This window comes from Thermobia domestica, chromosome 2, assembly GCF_964235325.1.
Source record: "Thermobia domestica chromosome 2, izTheDome1.hap1.1, whole genome shotgun sequence".
NCBI lineage: Eukaryota > Metazoa > Arthropoda > Insecta > Zygentoma > Lepismatidae > Thermobia > Thermobia domestica.
The window spans coordinates 314,686,798-314,710,813 of NC_137455.1; the positions used below are offsets into that span (position 1 = coordinate 314,686,798).

Here is a 24,016-nt window from a genome sequence, read left to right on the forward strand (position 1 = left end):
TAAAGAAAATCTAGCTCTCTTTACCTGTAGTCCAATGGTGAAAATATAACCAAGTTACTAGTACATTACTATTTGAATGTCTTGCTATGCTGTTCTTGAACAGCAACGAATTTTAGCATTCCTTCCACCACACCAAGGATTGGGACGCACATGAGCTCCAACCAGAAATCGAATCCGGGTCTACGCTAACCGCGAAGAAGTTTTCTAACCCATTACATGTCCGCACTTTCTTAACAAGAATGGAACATCTCCATGTTAAACGATCTTTTAAAATGCAATTACCAGTGTTTAGAATGAAAGCGGACACATTTTCTTCTTCTTCTTCATCATCATCATCATATTATTATTATTATTATTCACACTACTACTACTAGTACTACTACTACCACCACCACCACCACTACTACCACCGAACTAACTTTACTACTACCACCGAATTATTATTACTACTATTTTCAGACTATTTCTATATACAAGCGTTGCGTTTCACTGTTAAAATCAAGCTACCTAATGTGAGTTGATTTTGAGTTTAATGTCCCTTTCAGCAGCGAGGCCATATGAGACGGGACCTACTGATTAACGTGAAATTCGAACTATGTGAGCTCCCGCCAGGAATCGAACCCGGGTCTCCCACGCCAAAGGCGCGTACGGTACACGGTGTTTGTTCACCACAAAATTCATTTGGTAAGAAGCGGGATCGAACGAAGGATCTCATGCATTAGAGGTAAACGCTCTACCACTGAGCCACCGCGGCCCTTGATGTATGCACTTGAAAGCCTCTTTACTAGAGAATAAATACTACTGTGATATTTTATTCAAGATATGTGTATTTTAACTTGGATCCCTTTTTTAAATAGAGGAATTATTACTGTTTCTTTTCTTAAAAAAACCTAGATCGTTGGACACCAATTTAAAAACAAATTTTTCGTGATGAAAACACCAGCAAGGAATATAAATATGAACAACTACTATACCAGAGCAGTTAAAAAGTTTCCGAGATGTTGTAGTTTTGGTATTTGTGACGCAATCACAATCAATCTTGTACAGTACAGTCCTTAGGTTGTCTAGTTAAGAATGTGACCAAGTGTGAACAGGTTATAACAAGCAGTATACAAGTAGTGTAAGCTGGACGGAGGAACGCGTGATCAGCAGTTGGCACAATGTCGCAGTTCAAGCAATGCGCAAACATCAAGTTCATGTGGGAATTGGGGAAATCTAATTCAAAGACTTCGAAAGCCTTAAAACAGTTTACGGTGACAATGCTTCAAAGTACAATTGACTTCAATGGTATCCGTTTCGCTACCGAAGAAGACGATCAAAACCAATATGACGGCTGAACTTCAGAAGATTTCAAAAGAAGTCTTTCGTCTGTTTCCACCAATGGCGGGAGCAGTTGAACAAGTGTGTGTGTTTCAAAGATGTCTACTTTGAAGGCAATTAGGTAAATGTGTACTTCAATTGTGGTCATAAAGAGCTGCAACAAAATTCCGGGAACTTTTTGACTGACCTGCTACTTTTGTCTTAAACTCTTTCAACAAATTTTGTTCGAAAGTGTATTGTAGGTTTATTTTTTTTTATAAAATCATCTCGAGAAGTTACTTCTAGTTTAAACAAAAGAAAGAAAAAACAAACAGAGAAAATAAAGAGTATATTTCAAACTTGTATATATATATATTTTCCATGATAATAATTATTTTAAAATCATCCTTTACATTTGTTCACATGAAATGCAACATATAATATCAATCTTTGAGTCAAAACAAACAATAGTAACTTCATCACATAATACTGTAAATAAAATACTACACATAAAATAAGTACTACCTGATTTCTAGTACTAAGTACTACATCGAAATACTAACAACACTAAACTTTGAGATTTTTTAGAATTCTACTACGTGTCCCAGGTTAAGAACAATGAATCTGAAATTACTATTCATCAACAATATTAAAATTTCCAATATGCATAAGTGAAGCTTAATGTACAAAAATAAATTCTGTTCTATAGATATGACTCACACTATCACAAATCCTTCTCTCATAACTGGACAAATATCAAACAGGTATCGGAATCACAAAAAGACAGTTAAAACTAATACACAGACATTTTTTACGTATTATTCAATGAACTAACAGTATATAAAAATGTTAACAACTGAGTGACTACGAACGAAATAATCTATTTTCAATGATAGTGTACCATGAGAAAAAAGAAAAGAGCAGTACATAAAATAATAATAAGAAAATGGTTTTGATAATACAAAAACAGGAATGTTCTTGCAAGCTTAAAAAAATACTTATCATTGTCACTGCACTAGTATCTGGAATAAGATACACTTATTACTATTATCAACCTGATTTTATATGGAATTTGTTCTTTCCTTGATTCCCATTGACCATACTAGAGGACTATCTATTTCAACAACTACTGTGCTATCTTCATCATCACTGTATGTATTGGAAGTACTCACTAGATTTCCAAATTCTAGCTTCTGATTTTCTGAAAACAAGAAAGTCGATGTTATGCCACTATACAGATAACTGAATCACATGAATTCAATAAATACATAAATAACATTAAAAGTCCTCGGCACGACATCGCGACTTCCATTGCCGCTTTCGCTCGATTTCTTTACCGAAGTCTGCTATTTTATTGAATCAAGTAGTTCCTCAATTGTGGTCATGACGTTTGGTGAACAATACTACGTGTATCTGTTTTTCTTTCAATGGTTACCTATTGAAGTACTGAAAATACGTAATAATCCTAATTATAATAGGCAAACATGTCAGTACGTGCGTCCTTGCTAAACTTTTATTTGCCCTTGTTGTTTACATTCAATATCGCTTTCTGTTGTATTATACGCATGATGGATAACTTCCGCGATTTGTTTAGATAGCTGTAATGTTCATCAATAGTTAAAGTCAGTACTGCAGAAGCTTTATTTCCCGAGTTATGTAAAAGTATGTTTCATTTGTGATTTCTTGGTCTGTAAGAAGATATTGCAACAGAACTGCTGCTAATATTTGGTCTAGGAATTAATTCGTGCGGGTGGACAAGAGATGGCGCAACGAACGGAGCGTCCCACAGTTCCGTGTATCCACACATGTGTTGCAAACCCCTGTCATCGTGTATCGTTCGTAGTATAGGGCAGTGGATTAAAGCGTCAACAACACCAGTTTGTAGTTAAGTGAACATGGCGCAATTTGTGCCTGATAAAGTGTTTTTGCGGGGTGTCCTGCTGCATTACTTTAACATGCAGAAAAGTGCGACTGAAAGTCATCGTATTTTGGTGGAAGTGTATGGTGACCATGCTCTAGCTGAGCGAACGTGTCAGAAGTGGTTTGCACGGTTTAGAAGTGGTGATTTCGGCTTGGCAGACCAAGAGCGAGCTGGACAGCCAAAAAAATTTCAAGACGAAGAATTGACAGCATTGCTCGAGCAGGATTCGTGTCAAACGCAGGAACAACTTGCAGCAGCATTAGGCGTTGATCAAACAACAGTCTCCAAACGCTTGAAAGCCATGGGAATGATTCAAAAGATGTCACATTGGGTTCCACATGAATTGAAAGACAGAGACGTTGAAAGACGAAAAACCATTTGCGAATTGCTGCTTCAACGACAGAGCAGAAAGGGGTTTCTGCATCGAATTATTACGGGTGATGAGAAGTGGATCCATTACGAGAACCCTAAACGAAAAAAGGCCTGGGTGAAACCAGGTGAACCAGGTCCATCACAACCAAAACGAGATATTCACTGTGCAAAGGTTATGCTGTGCATATGGTGGGATATGAAAGGTGTGGTGTACTATGAGCTGCTGCAACCGGGTGAAACTATGAATAGAGAACGTTATCGACGACAATTAATGCGTTTGAAGCAAGCTCTGGCCAGAACACGACCAGAATGGGAGAACAGACATGATAAACTTATTGTTCAACATGATAACGCTCGCCCACATGTCGCAAAACCGGTCAAAACCTATTTAGAAAATGTCGGATGGGAAGTTTTACCCCACCCGCCGTATTCACCAGACGTTGCTCCTTCGGACTACTACTTGTTCGATTGCATGAACAACGATTTGATTGGACAGCGGTTTACTTCTTCAGAAGATATCGAAACATGGGTCTCTGACTGGATCGCTTCCAAGGATGAGGACTTCTTTCGCCACGGAATCCGTACATTGCCTGACAGATGGGCGAAAGTGGTGGCTAGCGATGGACAATATTTTTCTTAAGGTATTTATGTATTTTGTGTTTGTACTACAGCTTCAATGTGTGCGTACCAACCGCACGAATTAATTCCTAGACCAAATATTTCCAATTATAACCGACCATATTACAAGGCTATATTGCTTACTAACAACCCACGATCAGATATTTTAAGATAATGTTGCTTAGAAATAAATATGCTGTATTTTGTATCCAAATTACAAAAAGTACCCAAAATTTTTTTCCAGGCATTTCTCAAGTCTTTCCAATTAATGGGTTACGAGATTTGTAATGTTGGTTGAATCCTTATAATAAACGATCAACATGTCAGTGTGTCACGCTAATACCTAATAGCAGACTGCAGTCTGTTGTGCAGATGTTACGGAATACAACTCAATGACCAACAGGTAAAGAGACCATCCCCATGCAGTGAACACGCCACTGTAGAGTGTGATATTGGGCAACTTGCAGCCGTGTTAAATGTTTGCAATTCCTCCCGCTAACGTCAGTCCTTTCTTGTCTGTTTCACAACGTAGCGGTCGTCCTCTGCTTTAGTTGACAGTGGTCGACCACTTTTCCTTTCTCTGTGGTTCGGAATGCTCCCCACGCACATGAAACAAATGATGTGGGCAGAAACGCCCGCAATATTTTTTTTTTCAAGGTGAGAAGGGGGCTAAAGACCGACACACATGCAAAGTTGAGAATACACGCATCTTGATGCACATAATACTTACAGAAAAATATAATTCTTTACATACACTAACTTTATTAGCTACTATAAATATATTAAATGTGAATAAGCAAATCTATATGTATGGAGCTGTATTTCAAATAACAGAACCCCTTTCGAAAATCATCACTCCTCCTCTCCAATTGCCCCCTGCTGGAGGCAATACCAAACTCTTAAGCCACACTTGTCATACTTCGCCTTTGTTCCAGCTTCCCGACGATTCTTCCCCGTGTGAAGTCACTCAAATTTCTCCTAGCCATGTTGTAACACTACCACAATCCACGTTAACAGCTTAACAGCATATTGTTTCGTCCCTTTCACTCAATTACTTCGTGTTGGAGAAGCAGGACCATTCGGTGCTATGATCACCTGTGAGAGAATTTTGGCAATATGCGGCCAACGATGCAACGATGAAATTGATAATCAATTTGAAGATAAAAAGGACCAATTTGAAATTAAATTCTGAACGTTTTGGATTACATATAGATATAAATGCTGGATTATGCGGAGAAGAAATGCAATTGTTGGAAGGTTTGAAAGGAAGATATTAAAGAAAGTATATCAAGCGGTAAAAACAGACGAAAATATGTAATATATCAGATATAATACACTATATAATAGCTACGAAATGCTAACACAGTAATCTTCATAAAACTTAGCTGTTTAGTGTATAGGACATACAGTATTATCAGAGTGGAAGAAAGAGTAGTGAAGGAAACTTTCTCAGCTGATAATAAAAGAACACAAGGAGGAGGGATAGACCGAGAAAAGTGCGGTGGGACATAACAAAGAATATAATGCTCCTGATATAGGGGAGAAGCTCGTAGAATACAGAACTGGAATGCATATGTGGCATATCGCATAACGTGAAGATAGTTTCTAATAGACGTGAAAATTCGACTAAGAGCTGTAGTGCCATAGGAGAAGAATATGATGATGATAATGTTCAAATAACTTGATTATTATTCAGAAACGCACGTACTATTAATTAAGACATTTTAACTATTTTACACGCAGAAACTTAAATTACTTGAACAGAAACTTAAATTACTTGAAACTTAAATTACTCACTATACAAGTTTCATTGCGCAAAACACTCAGAAGTTTGGAAAAAAAGAAAAAGAAAGAAAGAAAAAACTTAAAAATACATACTTAGATTCCATTTGAGTCCCTGAGTTGTCACATGTTCGCACGGTCTTCCAACTGGTATTAAACTGCACCAATTTTTCTTCAACTGTCGACTTACAGTGATACGATGAATTCCAGGAGACAGCAACCAAGTCATCGAGTTGCTAGCAAGTATATAGACTGGAACATCTAGAATTTGCTCTGCTTTATATAAAGTATTAATGTTCGCCATAAGTTGGTCGAAACGTCCTGAAGTTTCAGCAAGTGCGATTATCCCATCCACCTTTGAAAAAGTAAACAAAAATGTTTAGCGGGCAGTTTTCTGCATCATTTAAAAATTTATAAGTATTTACCTAACTTATTAAACAACATGCACTATCATTATTATAAGAAAAATGACGAACGAACGATTTAGGCGTTTTATATCACTGTTTCAGTTTACAATTGTTGTGAATATGTCCTCAAAATGTCCACAGGGTGAAAATGTTTGCTGCATTTATTTTAGTTTTATCAACTTCAACATCTCATTGTCAGTACAGAAATATACAGAAAACAGAAGACATCTGTTACATTATTAAAATGGCTCTAAAGCAACAAGAGTGTTACACGGCATGTTTACAACGTTGAGTGAAGTAATTTTATATATGCACTCTTCGATTTCCTTGTTGGTGCACATACGTAAATCCCAGTATTTGAAACAGAACAAATAATCACACTTTTGGAAGCTTGTTTATAATATAACTATTTTAAATTTGAAAATAGGGCATACTTTCAGCAGGATGGTTTGGCTATGACTAATCCTCTGTCTTCGTTGTCAATTTGAATTGGAATGATTGGGAAGATTCTATTTTAAAATAGGCTAGGTAATGTAGTTTTAAGGATGAGTTCTCTTTATTGCAAAAATGGAACTCAGCATACATTTTTGTTATTCACACTATAATTACGGTTACAGAGCAAGTAAGCTTAGTTTCTTCGATTTATTAGAGTACAGGAAAAGTACTCCACATACAAAAATATAGTAAATCATTTAGGTGGATTTGTATACATAAATCTCTTGAAAACAAACGTGAACAAGAAGTCAGCTACAGAATATTATGGTATTCCCAGAAGCACAATAAATGAAAGTTAACATCAGAATAATATTGGACGTTTGAAAACACCTACTCTAAAAGATATAAAAGTAAAGATTCTACATATATAAAAAATGAGCATTATTGCGAGCGGTCCCGGGTTCGATTCCTGGTGGGGACACTCGGCTGAAAACCATACCATTACTCTCAACTGTAATGGTACATTACATATATGTGATTCTGATTTTGCGTTAAGCTGTAAATTTATGACCCACATAATGTTGGAGCTTAGAAGGAACGTTAAACTTCAAACAATCAGAAGAAACAAACAATATAATATATAGTAAAATGGAAACAGTTGTTAATAGTATCTTACACATGTAAAATAACAATACTTAGATTTTCGCCCCTGGGATAGTAGAAGATACTTCTCATGATAAAATTAAATTGGCTTCAGTTCTATATCTCGTTTATTTATTGAGAACTTTAGTGTGTATTTTTATATCTATTTACTTATTTATCTAAAGAAGAAACAATAAATCAGTAACTTACTTTTGCATTGCGTATTCTTAAAGTTTTGGCCACATGACGTAATGCTTTGGTGAAATCAGTTTCATTTTGATCTGGTGTAGGAACGACCTGAGTCCCTTTCGATTCATACTGTGAAACTATTTCTGGAAGAGCTGAATCGAGGTCACCGGTAATGAATTCTGGTACATCGTTCTTTACACTCACGCCATCTTTCTTACAAAATGTATGCCACACATTAGTTCCACCGTCGACAGTTACTCTGAAAAGTGCTAAGAAATCAAGTCAAAAAGAATTTTCTTAATTCAGTTATAGAAATACTTTCAATTATAGAAATTCCTTAAGTATTCTAATATTAATAGTCAAGTGCAGGACAGCTTGTTATAAATAAAGTAGCTTAAGATAGAAGCCTTCACTGTTTTCCAAAGGACAATCACAACTACCAGTCAATATACTTCTAACATTATTCTATGTCTATCTTTAGGACAAAGGCAAAAAGAATACAAACACAAATGTTTAAAAAAGTAATAAATAGATACATGAGTTAGTAAACACTCCAGTCATGGCAGTCAAGTCAAGCTGCAGTCAGTGGAGCGTCTTTAGGATTTTTACTTCGGGAAGGGGGCTATGCACAACACGAGGAAGCAGGGGGGAATTGTCCACCTGAGTTTGAGAATTAAATATATTTTAATCGATTGTCTACTAATAGTAAAAAACGTGAAACTCATATGTTGGTGGAGGAACTTATTTCTTAACACAGAGCATAAGAAAATGGGAAGTCAATGAAATTCTTAGAAATGGTAAGAAGGATTATCATTGTACGTGGAATGCGAAAAACTAACAAATTTATTTTGGGGTAGGTCTTGAGCCCAATAGTTCTCCTTAAATACGCCACTGGCTGCAGTCCTTACAATTTTTAGCTATACCCCTGGTTCTTTCCTAATATTCTTTAATATAATTTTAGACTTTGATACTATGCTATACATAAATAATGGAAGTCCTATAGAGCAGTTATATCTGTCGTCCATCCGTCTATTGACAGGATCAGAACAAAAATGGTCGGAGATAGCGAGAAGAGGTTTCTGGAATCGATTCAGTGTCCCATGAATAGGATCCATTTCTTCCATTGACCTTCTATTCAAACAGGAAGTTGTAGAAAACAACCATTTCCGATTTCAATTTTTATTGGCATAGAGTAAATCCGGTCATACATAGAGAGATGAGGTTTTTCTGCAACTGAATTAGCTTTCAAACAATAGATTATACCTCTATTCATCTCGCTTTACTAAAATCGGAATCGGTAGAAATCCACTATAAATTCCGGTTTAAATATTAAACTCCACTGAGCAAAAATAGAAGGAGATAGCAAGGAATGACTTCCTGATATGGATTTTTGCATCCAAAGAATAAGTTTCCTCTCGCCATTTATCCCTTTATACAAACAGAAGTCAAGAATAGATTTCATCTGCGACTTTAAGTTTTGTACTGTAACACAGAAGTGGTAGAAATCTACTACAACTTCCGGATTCAAGTTTGATCTCCATACAGCAAAAACGGAAAGAAAGAGTGAAAATGGCTATTTGATATGGATTCAGCATGTCAAGAATAAGATTCATCTTAAGACCCTTCTCTTCTGCTAAACAGGAAGTAGAAAGGCTAGTACAATAATCGTATTTTTTTGAATCAAAAGATCCAGTATATATCAATCAAAAATGTTCTTGTACGTCTTATTTCTGGAGAACTACATACAGTGTAGCCAAACCCAAACTATCACTTAACTCAGTATGATGTGCTTATTCAGTAGAAAATGCGAAAACTCGATTAAGAAACCGTTCAAAAATTTTGTGGCACCTGATCCAAAAATTAGTTATAGGCCAAGATCGCAATCTTTTGATGTATGTTTTGTATCATTCCTAAAATTATTCTTATTACTTTTTCTTCAAAATTTTAATTCTATAAAGTGATAATTGTAAAAGAGAGCAAGAGGCTGTTTCTAATAAGGCTTCACTGTCCGAGGAACAGGTTCAATCTCTAACTTTATCACTTTATTGCAGCTGGAAGTATTAGATCTACTACTTCCGGTTTCAGTATTGAATTCGCATAGTTTGAAAGTCTATTGTAGTTACAGTACGTGAAATGAAAGTAATTTCTTTAATTTTTGTTTTTCCAACATTTTTGTTTTTGCTTAGATGATATACAGGGTGTTTTAAAACAACACCGACAACGTTTGGGAGGTGATTCCTCACACCAAGATAAGACAAAAAGTATAGACCAACCTGGGTGCACAAATGCTTCCTTTCGGAGTTATAGGCTGCCGAAAACATGAAAAAATGAACTTTAAAGGTCCATAGTAGGCGGGTCAAGACTACTTAGAAACTAATATATGCCTTGTCCAAAAATACATGTTTCAGAATCCTAAGGTACTCATGGAACAATTTTCATAGAGGCACTTTGGCTACAGGCATATAATTTGAAGTACTCACCAACTACCTCTATAAAAATTATTGCGGAAGTACCGCTGGATTCTGAAACTCGGATAAGGCACATACTAGTTCTTAAGTGAAGTCTTGACCCGACTACGGTAGGTCCCATAGTTCTAGAGCTATGGACCTTTAAAATTCATTTTTTCATGTTTTCGACAGCCTATAACTCCGAAAGGAAGCATTTGTGCACCCAGGTTGGTCTATACTTTTTGTCTTATCTTGGTGTGAGGAACCATCTCCCAAACGTTGTCGGTGTTGTTTTGAAACACCCTGTATATATACACAGTAATGTTCAAAATATATATTGTTAGTTTCTTTTTTAGAAAAGCAATTAAACTAACATTTTACTTTCATGGGTTTCATTTACTGGTACTACTCTATGTAGTTAAGTTTGTGATAATGAATTTGTGATCGTGTCCGTGCGTTTTCTCGGGATTGTTCCATTTCCTCCAACATTTTCATTTAATCAATTCTTTCATAATAATTTACTTAATTAATAATCCATTTTCTTTAGTCTACAGATCATTATCTTGGGACGTTAAACTCTACCACTGAGCCACTATGTCCCTACAATCTCATGCATTTAGTATTTCATATTAAACTGTACCACATGTGCAAGTCTTATATAACCTTGATGCTGAAGAGGAACACTAAACCTCATCAACTATACTTTTTACAGCGTGTCTACTGAGTTTCATTTTCAAAATTCCAGTATATTCCGTATAACTATCAGGAAAATTCCTGTACCTAATACAATGAATTTTTAAAAGTTCTTTAAGAATAATCACACTCTTGATGATTTCAGGTTTGTAATTGTTTTACCATCAAAAGAATATTGTATTTTTAATAAATTTAGTTAACCTTGATTTTTTTAAATACAATGACTTTTTAATATTTTTAAAGGGCCTCCCAACTCCCCTCACAGCCCTCCATTCCACCCATTGCTTTAAACGTCTAATTACAAAATGTATATAACTCTTGCTTTGGAAAAAATGGTCTTATCTTGATCCTCCTTCGAAGAATAAAGTTTTAGTGTCGCAGCTTACGATCTCAATGGATACAAAATTGTTTCTAAGACTATTAAAACAATTACAAAAAAGGATTGTTGACAAATTACCAGTTTTATGATTTTTCCAGTACGTTGATCAAAATTCCAGTATATTTGCAATATTTCCAGTATCAGTAGACACCCTGTTATAAGAATTTTACATTAATTACGATTTTTATTATTTTACAAAAATAAAAGTTTTGTCTTTTCATTCGTGTGCATGAAATAGTAAATATCGCAGCTTATTAAACTTAATCGTGGTATTAACTATGTATTATTAGCAAACTTAATCTCTTATCCAGCTAAAATTCAGGCTAATTTAGTCATTGTTACTCAGTTCCTGTATGTGGTATTCATAATTCTAGTTCTACATCTGTCTTCAAACAAAACAGTCACTGATAAATAAAAACAATTCGAAGTAATCTGCAATTCTAGATATCTACTAATTTATACTGTTAAAAGCAAGGTGTCAAATGTCAGAAAGATTGCTTGCAATGCAGACGAAGAAATTATTACTTATTTTCCTCTCTAAAGGAAAGATACGAAAACACAGAAAGCAGAGAACACAAATGATTGCCACGAAACTACTATTATTAAATATTTACTTTGGTTTTGCATTGAATCACAAATAAGGAAAGAAAATTTTATATTAATATCTAAAAATCAAAGTTAGAAGTTTACACCATACACGCACCTCTATCCCATAACGATATAACGAGATCTGGTCTGCATAGAATAGGTCTGTTTAATATCACAAAAACAAAGCTGAATTCTTTCCCTGCGTCATCTAAAATATGGAAAGGTGTCCACTGATGAACAACTGTTGAGTTCATTACTACGTCCTTCTAGCGTCCAATGCATCTGTAAAAACATATACGACATATATTTATATAGATAACAAGCGAAAGATAAAGACATATTCAATCAATACTCTTTTGATAGCATCTTTTACTATCTTTTCAGAGAAAGAACGAAAGTACTACTAAGTCTTCGTAAAATATAAACTATCGAAAAGTAGTAGTAGAATTATATAATAAAAATCAGATACATCACATACAGGATTTTGTTTTCAGTCATAACTTATCACAAAGATGATGTATACCTTACTGAGATATGTTAAATAAATATTACAGTACCTTATCTGTAGAAGGAAACGATATGAGGTCTTTGAAGTAACGCACTATTAAAAAAACACTTGTAGATTGAGGTCTTTGAAGTAACGCACTATTAAAAAAGCACTTGTAGATTATTTTGTTTTTTGTAATCTTTACTTTACACACAAAATGTTTCACTTCGTGTTTCAACTATAGATTGTTATTTTACTAATGGAATTAGAATTTTACATTTTTAAGGGCTCAGAAACATTTGTCTAGTTTAAAGATATTTCTTTGTGTAAAACAGCGAGTGTACAAAATTATTTTACGTTATATTTTGAGGATTTTTTTTTCTTTTAAATTTGGGAAAAGGTATGAGGATATTTAAGATCTAGCTTCGGAAATTACTATCCCATTACTTTCTTTTTATAGCGATTTTACGCCGTAAAATAACATTGTATAATATTCAATGTTATATTTCATAATATTTAAATTATATTGCCTAATACACTACTTGAATTCTACCAAACGTCTCCTAAACACAAGACTTTAGTGAATTGTGAATTAATTGGGAAAAGGATTTACATATTGAGTTCCCAATATTTATTATTATTTCATACACTGAATGGGAAAATATTGGTACATTCTAATCATAACGTAACTAAAGCAAGCATTAAAAAAGGAAGTCCAGTTAAACAATGATTTGGAATTGCGTACTTTCAAAGCTGCAGAACCACCGAAAATGAGAAAATAATGTTTAACCCGCGTTCGCTTGAAAATTATGATATCTAACAAAAGCAATTCGATAAATCATACACAAATAAGTACATGCTCTATCTATACATCCATATTTCAGAATCATGCGGTATCTACGCCAGAATCGTAAACAAATATTGGTATCAGGAAAAGCATAAAATGAAAATGAGACAGAATAGATTTTTTTTTCTGATAACGTTAGAAACATATTCGATTTTCACTTCCCAGTAACGTTTAATGTTGAAAGTTATGTAACTAGATAATACCGCTGGTGCTTGTTTAGTTACTGATTGACTTGTTTTGATGTTTCAAGCTATATGAAATCTTAGCCAGGATCAACATCCGGATCCAATACAAATAAATAATATCATTCTGAGAGTGGTACGTAACAGATCATTCCGATCTTGGATACGGTTAGTCGTACTAAGAAACAATGTTGATCGAATGGTATATATCCATTGTAACCAAACGGAACATCAATACAGTAAAACCAAGCAAACTGCTCCGAAGTGGCAGAGAAAATACTGCCTAAACCCAAACGGAACTGTGGTCCGGTAAGCATGTCTGCTGATTAGCAAAAAGAATATACCTACAGGAAGGCCCTTGCCAGGCGTGTAAGACGACCTAAAACTACCATGCAATGGAGTATTAGTTAGGATTACAGCTGAAAGTGAAACATAAATTACGTGTTCACTTTCTCACCGTAAAACATACCTAAAATCGCAATCAGTTGTATGAACAATATTTATCGGTAACAAATGACAATACGATATGGTCTGGATATACTTCTCAACTTTCAAGCTGATCCGTGTCATTTACTACCCATCCTAAGGAACGCCAAGGACCAAGAATACTGGATACGCAAACGTCACAAAAGTTTTCCCCGTGGAGTGATCGTAGTGGCAGATTCCTGTTATAAAGCCAAGCCCAAGAGTTGCACCTATATCACAATATATGATACTATTACCAGCATATCCACGAGCTCTTGTACCTAAGAGACATCCCTTTTTTGTACGGTGATAAAAGAATTAAGGGTGCACATTTACCATGACAAAACATCCAGTCATACATCTCAAACAACATTTGCATATACGGTCTAAGGCACGTGAAACCAGCATTCAAGTTCTATTGTATTTGGACATCCCAATAGAATCTCCCGACGCTGCACCGATGGATTATTGAGCATTTGGAAAAAGGTATTTGCAAAATGTCTTCCAGAATGGTATTTGTTTTGTGGAAAATGTGCTAGGGGTGAGATAAACTTGATCGGACTACTCTTAACAAAAGACTCCTCTAACGGAAATTTCGGTATCGGGCTACTGTCTACGGTCTAAGCCGACAATCCCTGGTACAAATAGGTTTCGCAGCCAAGCCCAAGGAACAGAATTTCATTTCAACAAATGTGGCCACACTCATTTCTTTATAGCCTATGGGATATAATGGTGAATAGTGCAGGTCAAAAGATCATAACAATAAACAAAATGATCAAGTTGCACATCAATGGTAGAGCGCTCACTTGTGCTACGAAAATCCATGGTTTCATTCCAGACCATAAAGCTTATAAATGAACAATACTGTATCCATGGTATTTTCCAGGGCTCTCCTATTTCTTACTATATTGCTACTACACCAATTCTTGCATAATCACTTCGTTTGTGATATCATCGTATGAGGTGTTCCAAGTAGTAAGGGTGAACTCAACGAAAATTACGCACAATATGAGCGCTCCAAAATTACATTTTGGTGTTCGAGTAATAATACCAAAATGTTCAGAAGGAACCAGTAGGATTGACTTATTCCAGTCCACCGATTCAACATAAGGTTTTCATTGCCCCATGGGTAACATGCAAGCCGCACTTAACGAGATTTATCAGGCGTTTTTCCTCGGTTACCGGTAACCGTTTTGATGTGGTCCTGGAGACGAGAAAGGAAGTTAGAATTGTTTAGACCATCATGGAAATCTGCAACAATTTTATCAATGGCAAAGAGAAAATTCCTTTCAAAAACTGGTTTAATAGTCCCTCTGTAGAGCTTTTTGTCAAGAACACACACATACACACTGGTTCCGGAACGTGTAACAACTTGTCCCAGAATCTTTAAAGTATGTCTATGCGTCGCTTCTGAATAACTTTATTTAAAGGCTCATCGAAGTAGATCAGAAAACTTGCAAGCTTTGAAGCAGTGTAGTAACTGCTCTTGAAAAAAGTGGTCCCAATCCATGAACAACTAGATACGAAACCTTGTCCTGTCAAACAGTAATCGTTTTAGAAATTCAGTTATCATCTTGAACACTGAACTTAAGTTGCTGCAAGAACTGAATTACATTCTTCTGCTCTCAACGTGCAAGCGAGATCAAATAATTTTGGCTTTGCACATTTAATCTTTTATAGTAAAACTATTACGGTTTCCTGGGTCACTTTTCCATACTTGCATACCTTATTTTCTTTACATCTGTCCCTCTAGTAGATACTGAAAACTGAAGATATAGGTCCTATTTGATACTCTGAGCTTGTAGAAACGGAAGCACTTGATTTATTTGTAAAAAATGTTAACAAAGAGTGTAGATTAGTCATCCTCTGATATTTTTCAAGTGGGTTGGCCCTTTGGTGTGAGGCTGCTGATCTTGTTTTTCCATACTGCTTTAATTTATAATCTTTCAATACGCTTTAAACTTATCACTCGGCACAGTTCCTACCTGTGACGAAAAATGGGGAACCTTCGAGGGACTCGATATAATAAATTAACGACTCTCAGTGGAATTATGTGCAAAGAATTTTGAAATTAAGTTAAAGATATTTCTGTCATTTCTAAGTATTCTACATTTATCAAAACAAAACCGCCCGACAGAACTTCGAATTTTCCTTGACTTTCAATCGGCTTTCCTGACATCCTCTATTGTGATTTGGAACTCAACCCTTTTAATTTTCTCTGGGATGCCGAACTAGTGAAATCACAACTGGCTCAGGTTTCACACTAGTCTTAAATTTTAAATAAATTTCAATATGTAGTTTTTCACCTGTTTTATTTCTTTTTTATTCCAATTGTTATTTTAAACGATTCTCTATTTGTTTAAAATTTTAATATTCCTTGCTGTGTTTGACAATAAATGAAATCTTTAAGTTTTACGTCCCACGGTTATGCCGGTTAGGCTAAAGGAGGCGATGATAATGAGAAATGAATGAAATGGTGGAATGAAGAAAGGGAGGAAACAGGAGAACCCCGAAAAAACCCACGAGCACGGTGTTTGTCCTGTTTGACAATAAGAAGGGAAATAAAAATGTGTATATCAAAGTAAGAAATTCAAAATAATCTTGAAAAAATATTTTTCTGCTGCTACAGCCTAATTACATGTATCTTTTTCACCTCCCTTTGCGAAGCCCATGTATTTCTCTTGAGACTTCCTTTTGGGTCCTGACCGTAGGCTGAGAAACATAGTGGTATGTTACAGTTTCTAACCTTTGAGTAAACTGGGAAAGAAGGTTCAATTCCCATGCAATTCAATGCAATGACACATATCAAATAAGCTTCTCCTGCCATCTGCAGGTACATTTTCGAAATTAAACTACCTACATGTTGTTATATGGTTGAATTCCAACTCATTCCATCTGATAACACAATTTTGCCGGAAGTGGTGCTTACCATTATGTTTGCCCGAGCCGCTCATTTGTTCTCGTGTATTCATGTTTGGAAGCATTAAGAAGGTGTGGTGACTCCATTGCTATGTGGTGTAGAAGCATACTGCTGCTGAACCATAAAGCTGATTTATATTTTATATACAATAATGTCGGACTTCAGATAAAGTGTTACTGCTCGAGTGAGAAGTATTACAGAATATCACAAACGAAACCAAGAAAATCCCACGTAAGGACAGGATGTAATAATCTACTCGGTTCAAAGCAAATAGGCTAGTTTCTTCTTTCAACTAATCTGAAATGGCGATCACGATTCCCGATTATCTCTTAGTTTTAATGTAAGGGGAAAAAAATCTTTAAATTGACATCCAATAATTATGCCCTTAAAAGAGACGGATGATTAACGAAGGAATTAATAGAGTGAAACATGTGAAAGAAAACTCACGGGCATGATGTTATCCTTACAAAGTCACAGTCTGAGATCGAACTAGGGGCCTCTAGAACAGAGATGAGCGCTCCATCACTAAGACATCCTTAATATAAGAACATAAAATGCATAACCGTTGAAAGTCGAAACTAAATGATTTAAATATCAACCTAGTACTGGTATGTCCTTTGCTAGGGCTAAATTATCACCTTTATTCATCATAATCTTCGTTTATAAACGGGAAGTGTTATAAATTTATAAGTAAACAGGGTGGAAAAATCATGATTTTTTAAAAACAAATTTTGTTGATTTTTTTTTATTTAAATGGATTTTTTTTTATTTGAATAAATCTTTCTCTTCGTATAATACAAGTCGCGAACTGACGAAAAACCATTAGGAATTAGGATTAAATGTTAATTATGTCATTTAAGTGAAAGTACTGGAATTGAATTTTGAATTAATCCCCAATTGATAACCTATTTCAATCCCAAACAATGTTTCTTAAGCATTACGGAAAAAGTATAGCAACGTTTAACAAGATGTCACTTTTTTTTTTTTTTTTTTTTTTTTTTTTTACAAAAGTTACTGATATTTGGTATATTATTATGGTGGCATATTTTTAAAAAAAATCAGTACTAGCTTGCGGTACGAAATAGATATAAAATACATAAATTTCGCCTAAAGTTAGAAAAAAAAAAAATAAGTAGAGATGGAAGAGCTCGGAAAAAACCTGCTGTTTTGAAAAAAAAAAAATCTGCTTCGCTTTCTTGCTTGGGAAATTTTGAAGTTTATTCAAATTCTGCTTTAAATTGATAAAGCAGACTTTGTTTTTCGCTTTTCCACAACAAAAAAACTCATTTAATTAGTGGTTGATGCAGATAATAATACAAAACCTCGAAAATAAACCATGAATTGGTTTAAAATCGGGAAAGTACCGAATTTTCTGTTCAAGGATCATATGCGTAATAAACTGTTCATCTGAGCGTGTGGTTTCCAAGGCTCTAGAATATATAACCACCATCACGGTTTACTCAGTTCTAAAGGTTTCTGAATTTTTAACAAGAGGAATTCAACATCATAGCTCTTCCTTTAAAAAACCTACGGAACACATTTAAGCTAGTGAGTGAGTGGTTAGCTTTTACGCTTCTATCGGGAAGTTTGGGATTCAATCCCGCACTCAACCGTTCTGATAAAAGTTTTTCTTAATTTCATCTGTAAATGTAGAGATAGTGCATGCACTGAGAGTCCTAGCCGGCTTCTTTTCTTATTGTTTTCAAATCGTTGTTATTACTAATTGCCAACAGTGACGGATTTGCGAAGGGGGCTAGGATGATGGGGTGTTTTTTGGACTGAAGCCTGTTCCCCGAAATTACGGAATTTCTAAAACAAACGAAATATTAGTTATATCTAACGAAACGAAATATAAACTTCTAGCTCCTCCCAAATAAAAAATTAGGGATTTTTAGCAAAAAACACAAATTAATCAGAGACACCCTTCCTAAAATACTCTTCTAAATCCGCTACTAACTATTTGTATAAAATTGTTTATAAATAAATGTATCCGGCAATTAAAGCTTGTATCCGGAAGATCATTGCTAAATCATTACACAGCTACAGTATACCAAATGTGGAAGTACGCTCTGACGGATACATTGAAAACATAAGTTTAACTTGTGTGCTAGAAGCTACATACTAATGAAAGAAATGAAACACGGATGATTAAAATGAAATGATCTAGAGAAGAAAAAATGTAGATTAACTCAGAAGTTAAAATAAAGTTAAATAGCGTCTAAAATTGCGCTCAAATACTGCGACCTTAATGTTTACTTTAATTCATAAACACGTCTCCATCCATCATGATTGCGAATTTCAAAGCGAAATATGACATTTAGGTCATAAAATCTTATTTAACTATAGAGTATATTATAAGAGAGCTACTTACATAGAAAAATCACGAAAATGAAAAAAAAAAATCCGTTTTTTCCCCCCAAAAGCAAGCTTTTTATGTGAAAAAACCATCGATTAAAAAAGACGGCTTTTTTGCATCTCTATTTTTAAGTTTCGGAGAGGGAATCGGACCCTTCTAAATACGCCCCTATTATTTGGGAACAAACAAACACGCGTGCTCCCAAAAGTAATTTCATCTTAAATGTCGATGGTGATTTCCCCGTTGAAATAGTTAACGATTTACAAACCTTATGTTATAAAGAGAAGAAAGCAGGATTACCCCGTTACCTGTTCAAAACAAGATTTTCCGTAATCATCCTCTGCATGACACTCGTTTTCATACTGTGCTGTACATACATTTGTCTTATTGTATTATGATTATTATCTTCCATAATCGAAATAACAGAACAGAAATGGGATTTTACTTTTTCACTTTCAATTAATTTATTTCGGAATTTCATTTAAATCAACGACTTTTATTTTAAAAATCAAGTGATTTAAATTGTGATTTAAGTCAGACTAATTTAAATCAATCCACCTTGAAAGTAAATAAAATTTGAGTATTAATTACACCAAATACTTTGACCTACAAGCAACAAAATAAATTCCGTGTTAGCTAAATGGTTGGAATTCAAGACTTTAGTATCGATGACCTGGATTCAGTGGAAGCTCACGTGATTCGGATTCCACGATAAAAGTTATAACACCACAGCTCGATTTTAGTTAATTATATACGGAATTTATTGTAAAATATTATCTGCTGTTTTCTACTAAACTCACTAAATGATCACATATCAGTTAAATCACTCATAACACACTATATTTTGTAAAAATTCTTAATTGCTTTATAGCAATTACGATACACATTTGTATAATATGATCTCCTGACTTGTTATATCTTTTAATCAACTATAAACATGTACCTGATAACCAGCACTGTTACTTTAATAACCAGGTCAATAGTAGCTCGTTGCCATGACAGCCAATCAACAAACCCGTTTACATAACAACGGCAGAATAATCAGTACAAATCCACATATTTTAAAAAATATAACATCAATGTTACATTTTTCTTCTAAGTAGCATGTGCATGTATGAATTGAACTCCTGCCCTGAATAATTAATTAATAAAAACAATGAAAATACACGTTATCGTTGTAAAGTCTAGCCAACATATTATTTTGGCTTGGTGTTGAAAATGGCCTTTAAATTCGAACTAAATAGCAACTAACAACAACAAACAAAAAAACTAAGTCGTATGTCATGTTATGCATAACATTCGCGAACAAAAGTGGCAACTGAGTGAAAAGTGATATTGAAGATCAAACAACAATATCAGTAAATCCAATTCATTTCTCATATCATCTCTGGCGCCGGTACAGCGCGATTACTCAACATGGATTATCAGTGAGATAAATAAAACTCTGAATAATATGCTACAGTTGAATAAATACGTAATTAAATTTTGTTTTAATGCCGAAATTGTACCATTATATCTTTATTTAACTGTATTGCTTTATTTAGAATTTACACGAAGCTTCAATTTAAAGTTTTACATAAAACAATTTCCTGTGTAATTTATCGAACCGCTTTTGATAGATCTCAGATTTTTCAGGCTAGCTTAAATATTATTCTATCGTAGTTCCGGCGTCTTGTACTTGTGAAACTATATATTTCCGGATTCATGTTCACTAAGCCGAAAATAACAATAATTATTTATTTATATTTGTAGCTTCTTTTGGAGTCCTCAACGTGGTACTGTGGTTAATGTGTGCCAATAATCCTCCACCCGATATAATTTAATAAAAGCAATTTCCGTTTACTTCGTATATCTTTGACTTAAACTCTACCGCCAATAAAACAGAAAATACTTTCCTTATTCTGTCTGGAGAGTTACGAAATACTCATATTACAATTAAACATAGATTATACCGCAAATTGTTAAGTAAATAAATTATTTTAATTATTTGGAATGTGTTTCTTAAGTCATGAAATATTGCAAGTTCTCTAGATTTCATGGTAAATTATTTGATTACTCAACTGAAACGTGATTTCATTGGCTGCAAGAAATAAAATGAAGAAACGTGTATCAAATATTTCTTCAGTGTGAAATTGGAACTTAAGAAATGGCTACGTGAAACTCCTTGCGGTTAAGCTTGTAGACTAAAAGGAGAATAGTAATTAAATGATGTGAAAGAAACAGGACATTTAAGAAAACTCAAGAAAAAATTTTGTATGATTAACGAAGTCTCGAATTTAATTCTGCGCTCGACGACTTTTTCTAGTATTTCTTCTTCGGATACTTCTCTCCTTGCTTCCAACCATAATGGTACATAACAAATCAAAGTTTTAGAAAGCAAATTTAGGTTTATATTGTCGAAATCACAATTTGATATTTCAACTTATTTCTTGTGTGTAAGTAAATTTTTGTTTTGTTTCTTCTCACAATTCTTCAATCCATGACATAACAAATCACTTTGTCTGAGATATTTATGTTCAGGAACTTTTGTTGGTTTAGGTAGGAATAAAAAGGATTTCTATTTTATATCAAAACCGAGAAATATTGTATTTCGAACTTATAAAATTCATCTTTAGCTCTATTTCAGAATCAATAATTTGTAAAAACAAATGAATATAGCAAAATATTACCCCGTCATATGGCAATTTATTTACAATGTAAGTACTATTTTCTCGGGGTTCTCCCGTTTCCTCACAGTTTCTTCATTCCATTCTTTCACTCATTTCTCATTATCAGCGTCTCCTTTAACCGTGGGACGTTAAACTTAAAGATTTCATTTCATTTTCATTTTGGTTCTTGGCTCCTTTAAATACAAGTATGAATTATACCAAACCAATTTTATTGATCTGTGTAGTAATATCTTTTTACGAGGTCATTTTTTCTTTGTAGCGTAGGGAAAATTGTGTACTACAATGAAGAGTGTATTGAAAGAAGAAAGCAAATATTTCAGTAAAGTTGAAAAAAATCATAGTGATAGGAGGGAAGCTGACATTAATTCTTAGATGGTCAGCGACTATAACGGCTCGAACAGTGAAATGTGGAAGGAATGTGAAAATATCATACTGTTTTACTTGGTTTGCCGAAAACAGAAAAAAAAAAGCTCTGATTTTTATATGAAACAGTGCTTGAATCTTGAATAAACCATAATCTACCTCTGTATTCACTGTCGAATTTCTTGATTATTCAGACATCATATCGATGTGTTCTGATAACTTTCTCCATATCAACAATGGATGTAGAACTTTTTTTTTTTTCAATATAGTTTACATAACGATTGTTGAAAGTTGTTGCCCTGGAAAATATAAAAAATCCACGATTATCTGAAAACAATTACTGGTGTATTACTTGTTAATCTTCCTGTTCTTCACTTAGAGAAAGTCACAGTTAAAGTATTTTGCAAGTTTTACTACATGTATGAAAAGAAACTTGACTGTCTCTTTGTAACGAATTTCTGTTAATTTTGTTTTTTGCCTAAAAAAGCACTAATGTAAGTTTTTCTGTTCAAATTTTATAAACATGTAAAAACACAGCTTTACATTGTGAATTTACTTTTAGTAGACACAGGATTTAATTCTTTAATTACATATTTCTATTGTGACTAGTTAGTTCTTAATAACTCCAACTATTTGTTTTGTTTCGATCTGACTGTACTTCAACGTATAGAGAACAATGTAAGCAAATCCAATATCTTTTACGAATTATTCACAAAATACTCAATCTTACTTAGATTCTGAGTTCTGCGCTATGTACCTAAGAGTATAGTTTATTAACTATATTCACAAAATAACTTATTGTCGTTTCTTGATTTGCCCACAGTGGTTTGTATACAGCAAAATACATACAGTCAATTGACTTTTCATTACAGTACAGTCGGTTGGAACAAAAACAAATAATTGGCGTTACTAAAATTTAACACGTCGCAATAGAAATATATGGTTAAGTACGTATATTGCAAATATACAAATATCTTCTTTCTACATATGAAGACGATTCATATGCTCAATCACAACAACACCCAGCAGATGAAGAATATCCTCATTCAACATGTGACCCAAAGAGGACTACGACATCACCACCACGGTAATCATCGAGCATTCACAAAGATATGATATGAAAGAAGCCGCAGCACCTATCTCGTCAGATTAATCACTCTTGTCCCTTTCTTGGCTGCGTCTGGGCCTTGAGAATTCTTAACAGTCTCTGGCTGCGTCTGAGCCCTGAGAGAAACCATACATCAATCTCTTGGCTGTGTCTGGGCCCTGGGACAACGTTAATCACTCTTCATCAAATTAAAAGACATTATGGGTCTTCGGACCGACTTTGTTACAGAATTATACTGTACTGTATTATAATGAAGTTTTAAAATAAACGGTTTTGGGAGAAAGTCCAAATCCGTGTGCCCTAATTTTATCTCTAGCAGCATGCTTCTGGCAGAATTTCACAATATACTTTTGTATCTACTAAAAGTAAATTAGTAATGTAATTTTCTGTATTTATACAATTTAAATTGAAAAAAGGACAAGAAACAAAATTAACAGAAAATCGTTAGAAAGAAACATCCAAGGTTTTATTAATTCAGACTGCAAAATACTTTAACGGTGACTTCCTCGAAGTGAAGAAGTGGAAAATTAACAAGAAATACACCAGTAATCGTTTACCAGATAATCCTGCAATTTTTATAATTTTCCAAGAGAATAACTTTCAATAATGGTTATGAAAAAAAAAAAGTTCTACAACCGCTGTTGGTATTGAGGAAGGTCTCAGAGCAGACCGATGTGATGTATAAATTAATCAGGAAATTCGTCACTGGATATAGATAATTTTAATGATTTTATATGTATTATCTGTCACAATTAAAAATGAATGTTTTTCGCTGATTAATATATGTTATCCCTAGTAAAAAATGGAAGGTATGGGAAAATCAGTTCCTTTAATCATTTAATTGATC

General features: G+C 34.2%; 1 protein-coding gene across 2 annotated transcripts in view; it reads right to left on the reverse strand.

The window, feature by feature from the left end:
• Positions 1-1,633: 1,633 nt before the first annotated feature.
• LOC145678631 (thiamine pyrophosphokinase 1) overlaps positions 1,634-24,016 on the reverse strand; it is a 33,856-nt gene continuing 11,473 nt past the window's right edge. For both annotated transcript variants that reach the window (XM_081748997.1, XM_081748998.1), the window contains exons 3-6: positions 11,888-12,054; positions 7,687-7,934; positions 6,089-6,347; positions 1,634-2,500 (exon numbers count right to left, since the gene is read on the reverse strand). In XM_081748997.1, the coding sequence (XP_081605123.1) occupies positions 2,361-2,500; positions 6,089-6,347; positions 7,687-7,934; positions 11,888-12,026 (786 nt within the window). In that variant the 5' untranslated portion in view covers positions 12,027-12,054 and the 3' untranslated portion in view covers positions 1,634-2,360. The remainder of the gene's footprint in view (positions 2,501-6,088; positions 6,348-7,686; positions 7,935-11,887; positions 12,055-24,016) is intronic.